At 44.2% G+C, this 14,377-nt stretch overlaps 1 protein-coding gene across 6 annotated transcripts in view; it reads right to left on the bottom strand.

Moving 5' to 3' along the window:
- The window catches only part of LOC117328085, a 56,300-nt gene that overhangs the window by 5,538 nt on the left and 36,385 nt on the right, over window positions 1-14,377 (bottom strand). For all 6 annotated transcript variants that reach the window (XM_033885434.1, XM_033885439.1, XM_033885438.1 and 3 more), the window contains exons 4-6: window positions 10,724-10,885; window positions 10,277-10,386; window positions 6,979-7,313 (exon numbers count right to left, since the gene is read on the bottom strand). In XM_033885434.1, coding sequence (XP_033741325.1) covers window positions 6,979-7,313; window positions 10,277-10,386; window positions 10,724-10,885 — 607 coding nt within the window. The remainder of the gene's footprint in view (window positions 1-6,978; window positions 7,314-10,276; window positions 10,387-10,723; window positions 10,886-14,377) is intronic.

The following is a 14,377-nucleotide window of genomic DNA, read 5'->3' as shown; positions in this document are numbered from 1 at the left end:
GTATCATTGTGGGGAGGGTAGGGGATACAGGGGTATCATTGTGGGGAGGGTAGGGGACACAGGGGTATCATTGTGGGGAGGGTGGGGAATACAGAGGTATCATTGTGGGGAGGGTAGGGAATACAGGGGTGTCATTGTGGGAGGGTAGGGAATACAGAGGTATCATTGTGGGGAGGGTAGGGAATACAGGGGTGTCATTGTGGGAGGGTAGGGAATACAGAGGTATCATTGTGGGGAGGGTAGGGAATACAGGGGTGTCATTGTGGGAGGGTAGGGAATACAGGGGTATCATTGTGGGGAGGGTAGGGGATACAGTGGTATCATTGTGGGGAGGGTAGGGGATACAGAGGTATCATTGTGGGGAGGGTAGGGGATACAGGGGTATCATTGTGGGAGGGTAGGGAATACAGAGGTATCATTGTGGGAGGGTAGGGAATACAGGGGTGTCATTGTGGGAGGGTAGGGAATACAGGGGTGTCATTGTGGGAGGGTAGGGAATACAGAGGTATCATTGTGGGAGGGGAGGGGATACAGGGGTATCATTGTGGGGAGGGTAGGGAATACAGGGGTATCATTGTGGGGAGGGTAGGGGATACAGGGGTATCATTGTGGGGAGGGTAGGGGATACAGAGGTATCATTGTGGGGAGGGTAGGGGATACAGAGGTATCATTGTGGGGAGGGTAGGGAATACAGGGGGATCATTGTGGGGAGGGTGGGGACACTGGGGTATCATTGTGGGGAGGGTGGGGGATACAGGGGTATCATTGTGGGAAGGGTAGGGGATACAGGGGTATCATTGTGGGGAGGGTGGGGATACAGAGGTATCATTGTGGGGAGGGTAGAGGATACAGAGGTATCATTGTGGGGAGGGTGGGGATACAGAGGTATCATTGTGGGAGGGGAGGGGATACAGGGGTATTATTGTGGGGAGGGTAGGGGATACAGAGGTATCATTGTGGGGAGGGAGGGAATACAGAGGTATCATTGTGGGAGGGGAGGGGATACAGGGGTATCATTGTGAGGGTGGGGATACTGAGGTATCATTGTGGGGAGGGTAGGCGATACAGGGGCATCATTGTGGGGAGGGTAGGGGACACAGGGGTATCATTGTGGGGAGGGTGGGGGATACAGGGGTATCATTGTGGGGAGGGTGGGGGATACAGGGGTATCATTGTGGGGAGGGTGGGGGATACAGAGGTATCATTGTGGGGAGGGTGGGGGATACAGGGGTATCATTGTGGGGAGGGTGGGGGATACAGGGGTATCATTGTGGGGAGGGTGGGGGATACAGAGGTATCATTGTGGGGAGGGTGGGGATACAGAGGTATCATTGTGGGGAGGGTAGGGGACACAGGGGTATCATTGTGGGGAGGGTAGGGGACACAGGGGTATCATTGTGGGGAGGGTGGGGGATACAGAGGTATCATTGTGGGAGGGGAGGGGACACAGGGGTATCATTGTGGGGAGGGTAGGGGACACAGGGGTATCATTGTGGGGAGGGTAGGGGATACAGGGGTATCATTGTGGGGAGGGTGGGGGATACAGAGGTATCATTGTGGGAGGGGAGGGGACACAGGGGTATCATTGTGGGGAGGGTAGGGAATACAGGGGTATCATTGTGGGGAGGGTAGGGGATACAGGGGTATCATTGTGGGGAGGGTAGGGGATACAGGGGTATCATTGTGAGGGTGGGGATACTGAGGTATCATTGTGGGGAGGGTAGGGGATACAGAGGTATCATTGTGGGGAGGGTGGGGATACAGAGGTATCATTGTGGGAGGGGAGGGGATAAAGGGGTATTATTGTGGGGAGGGTAGGGGATACAGAGGTATCATTGTGGGGAGGGAGGGAATACAGAGGTATCATTGTGGGAGGGGAGGGGATACAGAGGTATCATTGTGGGGAGGGTGGGGGATACAGGGGTATCATTGTGGGGAGGGTAGGGGATACAGAGGTATCATTGTGGGGAGGGTGGGGATACAGAGGTATCATTGTTGGGAGGGTAGGGGATACAGAGGTATCATTGTGGGGAGGGTAGGGGATACAGGGGTATTATTGTGGGGAGGGTAGGGGATACAGAGGTATCATTGTGGGGAGGGTGGGGATACAGAGGTATCATTGTGGGGAGGGTAGGGGATACAGAGGTATCATTGTGGGGAGGGTGGGGATACAGAGGTATCATTGTGGGGAGGGTAGGGGACACATGGGTATCATTGTGGGGAGAGTGGGGATACAGAGGTATCATTGTGGGGAGGGTAGGGGATACAGGGGTATCATTGTGGGGAGGGTAGGGGATACAGTGGTATCATTGTGGGAAGGGTAGGGGATACCGGGCATCATTGTGGGGAGGGTAGGGGATACAGTGGTATCATTGTGGGGAGGGTAGGGGATACAGAGGTATCATTGTGGGGAGAGTGGGGATACAGAGGTATCATTGTGGGGAGAGAGTGGGGATACAGAGGTATCATTGTGGGGAGGGTAGGGGATACAGGGGTATTATTGTGGGGAGGGTAGGGGATACAGTGGTATCATTGTGGGGAGGGTAGGGGATACAGGGGTATCATTGTGGGGAGGGTAGGGGATACAGTGGTATCATTATGGGGAGGGGAGGGGACACAGGGGTATCATTGTGGGGAGGGTAGAGATACAGAGGTATCATTGTGAGGAGGGTGGGGATACAGAGGTATCATTGTGGGAGGGGAGGGGATACAGAGGTATCATTGTGGGAAGGGTGGGGGATACAGGGGTATTATTGTGGGGAGGGTAGGGGATACAGAGGTATCATTGTGGGGAGGGTAGGGGACACAGGGGTATCATTGTGGGGAGGGTAGGGGACACAGGGGTATCATTGTGGGGAGGGTGGGGGATACAGAGGTATCATTGTGGGAGGGGAGGGGACACAGGGGTATCATTGTGGGGAGGGTAGGGGACACAGGGGTATCATTGTGGGGAGGGTAGGGGATACAGGGGTATCATTGTGGGGAGGGTGGGGGATACAGAGGTATCATTGTGGGAGGGGAGGGGACACAGGGGTATCATTGTGGGGAGGGTAGGGAATACAGGGGTATCATTGTGGGGAGGGTAGGGGATACAGGGGTATCATTGTGGGGAGGGTAGGGGATACAGGGGTATCATTGTGAGGGTGGGGATACTGAGGTATCATTGTGGGGAGGGTAGGGGATACAGAGGTATCATTGTGGGGAGGGTGGGGATACAGAGGTATCATTGTGGGAGGGGAGGGGATACAGGGGTATTATTGTGGGGAGGGTAGGGGATACAGAGGTATCATTGTGGGGAGGGAGGGAATACAGAGGTATCATTGTGGGAGGGGAGGGGATACAGGGGTATTATTGTGGGGAGGGTAGGGGACACAGGGGTATCATTGTGGGGAGGGTGGGGATACAGAGGTATCATTGTTGGGAGGGTAGGGGATACAGAGGTATCATTGTGGGGAGGGTAGGGGATACAGGGGTATTATTGTGGGGAGGGTAGGGGATACAGAGGTATCATTGTGGGGAGGGTGGGGATACAGAGGTATCATTGTGGGGAGGGTAGGGGATACAGAGGTATCATTGTGGGGAGGGTGGGGATACAGAGGTATCATTGTGGGGAGGGTAGGGGACACATGGGTATCATTGTGGGGAGAGTGGGGATACAGAGGTATCATTGTGGGGAGGGTAGGGGATACAGGGGTATCATTGTGGGGAGGGTAGGGGATACAGTGGTATCATTGTGGGAAGGGTAGGGGATACAGTGGTATCATTGTGGGGAGGGTAGGGGATACAGTGGTATCATTGTGGGGAGGGTAGGGGATACAGAGGTATCATTGTGGGGAGAGTGGGGATACAGAGGTATCATTGTGGGGAGAGTGGGGATACAGAGGTATCATTGTGGGGAGGGTAGGGGATACAGGGGTATTATTGTGGGGAGGGTAGGGGATACAGTGGTATCATTGTGGGGAGGGTAGGGGATACAGGGGTATCATTGTGGGGAGGGTAGGGGATACAGTGGTATCATTATGGGGAGGGTAGGGGACACAGGGGTATCATTGTGGGGAGGGTAGAGATACAGAGGTATCATTGTGAGGAGGGTGGGGATACAGAGGTATCATTGTGGGAGGGGAGGGGATACAGAGGTATCATTGTGGGGAGGGTGGGGGATACAGGGGTATTATTGTGGGGAGGGTAGGGGATACAGAGGTATCATTGTGGGGAGGGTGGGGATACAGAGGTATCATTGTGGGGAGGGTAGGGGACACATGGGTATCATTGTGGGGAGAGTGGGGATACAGAGGTATCATTGTGGGAGGGGAGGGGATACAGGGGTATCATTGTGGGGAGGGTAGGGGACACATGGGTATCATTGTGGGGAGAATGGGGATACAGAGGTATCATTGTGGGGAGGGTGGGGACACTGGGGTATCATTGTGGGGAGGGTGGGGACACTGGGGTATCATTGTGGGGAGGGTAGGGGATACAGAGGTATCATTATGGGGAGGGTAGGGGATACAGAGGTATCATTGTGGGGAGGGTGGGGGAGACAGAGGTATCATTGTGGGGAGGGTAGGGGATACAGAGGTATCATTATGGAGAGGGTGGGGATACAGGGGTTAAAACTTTCAGTATATTGTACATATACATTTGTAACCATATTAACTAGGCTACCAGAGCTATTGGATATGATGTACTGAAGAGGAGGTAAGGGAAGGGTGTGGTGCAGGGTTAAAACAAGGACAACACCCCTGTTTACAAGCATGCACACAAATATATTAGAAAATTGGGAATTGGGAATATTATCTGGTGAAGACAACAAAAGGTAACAAAACATTGTATTCAACAGTCACTTTAAGAAACAAATAAATGTGCAAAAGCTTGGATATGTTTTCTTTATGCTGCAAGTGCTCCTATCTTGATCTTGATTATTATCAGAAACTTTGAGGAAAGCTCTTCTTGAACATTTATAACATGTCTAGATATACAAACACCAGCTCCAATATAAATCTTTGTAATATCAACAACATCACAAACTACCACACAATTTTCCCCTTCACATGTCAATGATTCTAAAGTTCCAATAAATTGGCATTTTATTAAAATCTTAATCCAGAGAAAAGCCTTCTTTCCTAATTTCTTTGATGGACTGACTTGCCCAGTGTATAATGACCAGTATAACTACAGGACCATTTTCGTTTTATCTCTGTCCAAACAGTTGGTCAAAATTTGTTCATTTCTGGAATAAGGTTTGACCTGGTGATTTGTTTTTATTGTTTTCAGATAAGTTCTGTTGACAAAAACTCTCAAGGTCTGTATTAATATCTGCAGGTCCATCAAAATATATGCCTGAAATACTACATTTAAAAAAAAAACAGATGAACAAGTTTGTCCGCATCAACAAACAAACAGAGGAATCAGTTTGTCTGCATCAACAAACAAACAGAGGAATCAGTTTGTCTGTATCAACAAACAAACAGATGAACCAGTTTGTCTGCATCAGCAAACAAACATGAACCAGTTTGTCTGCATCAACAAACAAACAGAGGAATCAGTTTGTCTGCATCAACAATCAAACAGATGAATCAGTTTGTCTGCATCAACAATCAAACAGAGGAATCAGTTTGTCTGCATCAACAAACATGAACCAGCTGTTTTCCACTGACATGTAAGTGGGGCATAACCACACAAGTAAGGCAAGGTAATCATGGTGTTTCCACCGACATGTAAGGGGAGGTAATCAGGGCGTATCCACCGACAAGTAAGGGGAGGTAATCAGGGCGTATCCACCGACATGAAAGGGGAGGTAATCACAGCGTATCCACCGACAAGTAAGGGGAGGTAATCATGGCGTTTCCACCGACATGAAAGGGGAGGTAATCAGGGCGTATCCACCGACAAGTAAGGGGAGGTAATCAGGGCGTATCCACCGACATGAAAGGGGAGGTAATCAGGGTGTATCCACCGACATGAAAGGGTAGGTAATCAGGGCGTATCCACCGACATGAAAGGGGAGGTAATCAGGGCGTATCCACCGACATTAAAGGGGAGGTAATCAGGGCGTATCCACCGACATGTAAGGGGAGGTAATCAGGGCATATCCACCGACATGTAAGGGGAGGTAATCAGGGCATATCCACCGACATGTAAGGGTAGGTAATCATGGCGTATTCACCGACAAGTAAGGGAAGGTAATCAGGGCGTATCCACAGACAAGTTAGGGAAGGTAATCAGGGCGTATCCAGACAAGTAAGGGGAGGTAATCAGGGCGTATCCACCGAAATGAAAGGGGAAGTAATCAGGGCGTATCTACCAACATGAAAGGGGAGGTAATCAGGGCATATCCACCGACAAGTAAGGGGAGGTAATCAGGGCGTATCCACCAACATGTAAGGGGAGGTAATCAGGGCATAACCATTGACATGTAAGGGGAGGTAATCAGTGTGTAAAACACATGTTCCTTTAATTTGGAAACTTTAACTTTCAATTCATTTTGTTAGCTGATCAATTTTGTTTTTAATTTTAAAAGCTGGTATATGGATGATTGGTAACAAAAAAATGATACATAAAATGTTAATTGACATGGACAATCAGCATAGTTTTACCACAATAATTTAACTACAACAAACATGCAGATGAGAACTACTATACAAGTTATGAATCAAAATTCATAAGTTTATTTTGTAAGAATTCTAGCTACTTACCTCATGAATCAATGCAGATTAAAAATGTCCATTCCAATAAAAAACATGACAACATCTACCACCATATCTATACTTACACTTGTACCACCACCAAACATATTAGGCCTAATATTATTAAACATTCTGCAAGTTTTCACAAAATACTTTGAAATGTAAAATTATATGTACTAAAAGATATGTGAGAGAAAGGCTGATTTTTTTTTTTTTTCCAAAAAAACTTGCAGAAAGTGTGAAGATGAAAAAAACCCTTGAACTAATAAGAAGTCACTGTTAAAATACTTACGAGGTAGAATATCCTCTGATAAATATTGGAATTCGTAACGGAATTTTTCCCGTATATGAATCCCTGTGCGAGTAGTGTCAGCGAAATACTCTATGTTCTGTTGGCCGAACATACTAGCAACACCAAAGTTCTCAATTAGCAGCTGCATGATACGACTTGCTTTCTCCACTTTCCCTGGGTCAGCTGCACAGGAATGGAACACGCTGCCGGCAACACTGCGTGACAATGCCTCTGTTGTCATGAAGTTGACATCACAGTTGTTGATCATTGTGAACCATATACCAAATAGTAGAGACACCAGTTGTTGATGGGCCTGATGTAGAGACGTGATGTACCTTAAAGGACAGACACAAGGTCACAGTCATTCACAAACAACCATATCCCTTTACTAACACATCTGAGGTCAGAATCTGTGGCAACCAGATATACACTGTCAAGGTCAGACATATACTGTCAAGGTCAGATATACACTCTTAAGGTCAGACATACACTGTATGGGTCAGATATATACTCTCAAGGTCAGATATGTCCACTGTCAAGGTCAGAAATATACCGTGAACGTAAGACATATACTGTTAAGGTATGACATACACTTTTAAGGTAAGACATATACTGTCAAGGTCAGACATACACTGTACAGGTCAGACATACACTGTCAAGGTAAGACATACACTGTCAAGGTCAGACATACACTGTCAAGGTCAGACATATACTGTACAGGTCAGGTCTATACTTTCAAGGTCAGACATACACTGTCAAGGTAAGACATACACTGTCAAGGTCAGACATACACTGTCAAGGTCAGACATATACTGTACAGGTCAGGTCTATAATCTCAAGGTAAGACATACACTGTCAAGGTCAGACATACACTGTCAAGGTAAGACATACACTGTCAAGGTAAGACATACACTGTACAGGTCAGACATACACTGTCAAGGTAAGACATACACTGTACAGGTCAGGTCTATACTCTCAAGGTCAGACATACATTGTCAAGGTAAGACATACACTGTTAAGGTAAGACATTCACTGTCAAGGTCAGACATATACTGTACAGGTCAGATCTATACTCTCAAGGTCAGACATACACTGTCAAGGTCAGACATATACTGTACAGGTCAGGTCTATACTCTCAAGGTCAGACATACACTGTCAAGGTAAGACATATACTGTACAGGTCAGATCTATACTCTCAAAGTCAGACATACACTGTACGGGTCAGATCTATACTCTCAAGGTCAGACATACACTGTCAAGGTAAGACATTCACTGTACAGGTCAGATCTATACTCTCAAGGTCAGACATACACTGTACAGGTCAGACATACATTGTCAAGGTAAGACATACACTGTCAAGGTCAGGTCTATACTCTCAAGGTCAGACATACATTGTCAAGGTAAGACATACACTGTACAGGTCAGACATACACTGTCAAGGTAAGACATACACTGTCAAGGTCAGACATACACTGTCAAGGTCAGACATATACTGTACAGGTCAGGTCTATACTTTCAAGGTCAGACATACACTGTCAAGGTAAGACATACACTGTCAAGGTCAGACATACACTGTCAAGGTCAGACATATACTGTACAGGTCAGGTCTATAATCTCAAGGTAAGACATACACTGTCAAGGTCAGACATACACTGTCAAGGTAAGACATACACTGTCAAGGTAAGACATACACTGTACAGGTCAGACATACACTGTCAAGGTAAGACATACACTGTACAGGTCAGGTCTATACTCTCAAGGTCAGACATACATTGTCAAGGTAAGACATACACTGTTAAGGTAAGACATTCACTGTCAAGGTCAGACATATACTGTACAGGTCAGATCTATACTCTCAAGGTCAGACATACACTGTCAAGGTCAGACATATACTGTACAGGTCAGGTCTATACTCTCAAGGTCAGACATACACTGTCAAGGTAAGACATATACTGTACAGGTCAGATCTATACTCTCAAAGTCAGACATACACTGTACGGGTCAGATCTATACTCTCAAGGTCAGACATACACTGTCAAGGTAAGACATTCACTGTACAGGTCAGATCTATACTCTCAAGGTCAGACATACACTGTACAGGTCAGACATACATTGTCAAGGTAAGACATACACTGTCAAGGTCAGGTCTATACTCTCAAGGTCAGACATACATTGTCAAGGTAAGACATACACTGTTAAGGTAAGACATTCACTGTCAAGGTCAGACATATACTGTACGGGTCAGGTCTATACTCTCAAGGTCAGACATTCACTGTCATGGTCAGACATATACTGTACAGGTCAGATCTATACTCTCAAGGTCAGACATACACTGTCAAGGTCAGACATATACTGTACAGGTCAGGTCTATACTCTCAAGGTCAGACATACACTGTCAAGGTAAGACATATACTGTACAGGTCAGATCTATACTCTCAAAGTCAGACATACACTGTACGGGTCAGATCTATACTCTCAAGGTCAGACATACACTGTCAAGGTAAGACATTCACTGTACAGGTCAGATCTATACTCTCAAGGTCAGACATACACTGTACAGGTCAGACATACATTGTCAAGGTAAGACATACACTGTACAGGTAAGACATTCACTGTACAGGTCAGATCTATACTCTCAAGGTAAGACATATACTGTACGGGTCAGGTCTATACTCTCAAGGTCAGACATACACTGTCAAGGTAAGACATTCACTGTACAGGTCAGATCTATACTCTCAAGGTCAGACATACACTGTACAGGTCAGACATACACTGTACAGGTCAGACATACACTGTCAAGGTATACGTAAGACATACACTGTTAAGGTCAGATCTATACTCTCAAGGTCAGACATATACTGTCAAGGTAAGATGATATACACTGTCAAGGTAAGGCATTCACTGTCAAGGTCAGATATACACTGTCAAGGTCAGACATATACTCTCAAGGTAAGATATACACTCTCAAGTCAGATATCCACTGTCAAGGTCTGACATACACTGCCAAGGTAGGATATGTAAAGTCAAGGTCAGAAATGTATGGTCATTGTCAGACATTTACTTTAAAGTTGTCAGACATTTACGATTAAAGTCTTTCAGACAGACAACTATATAAATTTTTCACAGCTGAAGTCATATTTCTTTTATTAAAGATGCAAGATTATTCAAGAATAAACAATGCGTTATCTTGATTCTGGGCTCTTGTAAATGATATTCCTAGAACGATCAATTACAGTTTTAAAGGATATGCTGTGATATTTTAGATACATTTATAAGAGGTTGGTGACTGGATACCTACTCGTGCACAGCCTCATACTGTTCCATCTTGTGGCCCAGACTGAGAACACTCAACAGGGTCTCTTCTCCATTCTGACCAAATATTCCATCAGGCAGACGCAGCAGGAACTTCTGTAATCACCAATAAAATACATGTTACCACTGTATTCTATCAAATTAATAAAACTTTTACAAGAAACTGCACTAACGTCATCACCTACAGGGCTATGTTCTGGACAGATTTGATTTTCACAACCAATATAGAATTTGAACCATTTGACCTCAAATGACAAAGTCATTTATTTTGTTTTGTTTTAAGAACTTGTCATTATAGAAGAAAATGATATTAATTTAATCAATATGTATTTTGAGAATAGATGTGTGTTGATGATAGCTGCCTTCACATTTTAAAAACTGTCAAAACAAAACTACTGTTTCCCTGGGTTTAGATAGTACTGTCCAACTCTACCTTGACAACAGAGGCCAGCGTGTACATATTATAGTTCTGATAGATGACAGGCTTGCCCTCGGTCATCCTCTTAACTATATGACGGGTGTCTGACGGATTCCCTGGACGTCGGAATAGGTCGGCCGTGCTCATGCCTTCATGGGCAATGTATATAAGTATTTCCTATAAAGCAATACACAGAACACAGTAATAAATAATCAAAATGAAGAAATGATTAGAGAGACTTCAGAAAGTCAAATAGCCTTCTCATCAGGCTGATGTTCATCCTTTTCTGACACTAATGAAACCTGTCACAATAGTCTGGTAAAAATAAAAACCAATAAAAAACAAAAAACAAAAACAACATTATTATATATAAAAGAAAGAAACCTGAAAAAGATATGCAACTTAACACATATATATCATATCATATATACCTGTATGACCAATCTCAGTACACATGTACCTGTATGACCAATCTCAGTACACATGTACCTATATGACCAATCTCAGTACACATGTACCTATATGACCAATCTCAGTACACATGTACCTGTATGACCATCCTCAGTACACATGTACCTGTTTAACGAATCTCAGTACACATGTAATGTATGACCAATCTCAGTATACACAAATGTATGACAGCACTGATACATATGTATATACTGTACCTCTATCACACCACCAATGTATGACAGTATGGATATCTACTGTACCTCTATCACACCCCCAATGTATGACAGTATGGATATCTACTGTACCTCTATCACACCACCAATGTATGACAGTATGGATATCTACCCTACCTCTATCACACCACCAATGTATGACAGTACAGATATCTACTGTACCTCTATCACACCACCAATGTATGACAGTACAGATATCTACTGTACCTCTATCACACCACCAATGTATGACAGTATGGATATCTACCCTACCTCTATCACACCACCAATGTATGACAGTACAGATATCTACTGTACCTCTATCACACCACCAATGTATGACAGTATGGATATCTACTGTACCTCTATCACACCACCAATGTATGACAGTATGGATATCTACCTCTATCACACCACCAATGTATGACAGTATGGATATCTACTCTACCTCTATCACACCACCAATGTATGACAGTATGGATATCTACTGTACCTCTATCATACCACCAATGTATGACAGCACAGATATCTACTGTACCACTATCACACCACCAATGTATGACTGTACAGATATCTACTGTACCTCTATCACACCACCAATGTATGACTGTACAGATATCTACTGTACCTCTATCACACCACCAATGTATGACAGTATCGATATCTACCTCTATCACACCACCAATGTATGACAATATGGATATCTAACCTACCTCTATCACACCACCAATGTATGACAGTATGGATATCTACTGTACCTCTATCACACCACCAATGTATGACTGTACAGATATCTACTGTACCTCTATCACACCACCAATGTATGACTGTACAGATATCTACTGTACCTCTATCACACCACCAATGTATGACTGTACAGATATCTACTCTACCTCTATCACACCACCAATGTATGACAATATGGATATCTAACCTACCTCTATCACACCACCAATGTATGACAGTATGTATCTACTCTACCTCTATTACACCACCAATGTATGACAGTATGGATATCTACTGTACCTCTATCACACCACCAATGTATGACTGTACAGATATCTACTCTACCTCTATCACACCACCAATGTATGACAATATGGATATCTAACCTACCTCTATCACACCACCAATGTATGACAGTATGTATCTACTCTACCTCTATTACACCACCAATGTATGACAGTATGGATATCTACTGTACCTCTATCACACCACCAATGTATGACAGTACAGATATCTACTGTACCTATATCACACCACCAATGTATGACAGTACAGATATCTACTCTACCTATATCACACCACCAATGTATGACAGTATAGATATCTACTCTACCTCTATCACACCACCAATGTATGACAGTATGGATATCTACTGTACCTCTATCACACCACCAATGTATGACAGTATGGATATCTACTCTACCTCTATCACACCACCAATGTATGACAGTATGGATATCTACTCTACCTCTATCACACCACCAATGTATGACAGTATGGATATCTACTGTACCTCTATCACACCACCAATGTATGACAGTACAGATATCTACTGTACCTCTATCACACCACCAATGTATGACAGTATGGATATCTACTGTACCTCTATCACACCACCAATGTATGACAGTATGGATATCTACCTCTATCACACCACCAATGTATGACAGTATGGATATCTACTCTACCTCTATCACACCACCAATGTATGACAGTATGGATATCTACTCTACCTCTATCATACCACCAATGTATGACAGTACAGATATCTACTGTACCACTATCACACCACCAATGTATGACAGTACAGATATCTACTGTACCTCTATCACACCACCAATGTATGACAGTATGGATATCTACTGTACCTCTATCACACCACCAATGTATGACAGTATGGATATCTACTCTACCTCTATCACACCACCAATGTATGACAGTATAGATATCTACTCTACCTCTATCACACCACCAATGTATGACAGTACAGATATCTACTCTACCTCTATCACACCACCAATGTATGACAGTACAGATATCTACTCTACCTCTATCACACCACCAATGTATGACAGTATGGATATCTACTCTACCTCTATCACACCACCAATGTATGACAATATGGATATCTACTGTACCTCTATCACACCACCAATGTATGACAGTATGGATATCTACTCTACCTCTATCACACCACCAATGTATGACAATATGGATATCTACCTCTATCACACCACCAATGTATGACAGTATGGATATCTACTCTACCTCTATCACACCACCAATGTATGACAGTATGGATATCTACTGTACCTCTATCATACCACCAATGTATGACAGTACAGATATCTACTGTACCACTATCACACCACCAATGTATGACAGTACAGATATCTACTGTACCTCTATCACACCACCAATGTATGACAGTATGGATATCTACTCTACCTCTATCACACCACCAATGTATGACAGTATGGATATCTACTCTACCTCTATCACACCACCAATGTATGACAGTATGGATATCTACTGTACCTCTATCACACCACCAATGTATGACAGTATGGATATCTACTCTACCTCTATCACACCACCAATGTATGACAGTATGGATATCTACTCTACCTCTATCATACCACCAATGTATGACAGTACAGATATCTACTGTACCACTATCACACCACCAATGTATGACAGTACAGATATCTACTCTACCTCTATCACACCACCAATGTATGACAGTATGGATATCTACTCTACCTCTATCATACCACCAATGTATGACAGTACAGATATCTACTGTACCTCTATCACACCACCAATGTATGACAGTACAGATATCTACTCTACCTATATCACACCACCAATGTATGACAGTATAGATATCTACTCTACCTCTATCACACCACCAATGTATGACAGTACAGATATCTACTCTACCTCTATCACACCACCAATAGACAAAGTATAAATAATGGCAGTCTAATGCGGGTGT

The sequence above is a fragment of the Pecten maximus genome, chromosome 5 (genome assembly GCF_902652985.1).
Source record: "Pecten maximus chromosome 5, xPecMax1.1, whole genome shotgun sequence".
Lineage (NCBI taxonomy): Eukaryota > Metazoa > Mollusca > Bivalvia > Pectinida > Pectinidae > Pecten > Pecten maximus.
The sequence above is the reverse complement of the archived record's forward strand: the minus strand, read 5'-3'. Positions and strand labels throughout refer to the sequence as shown.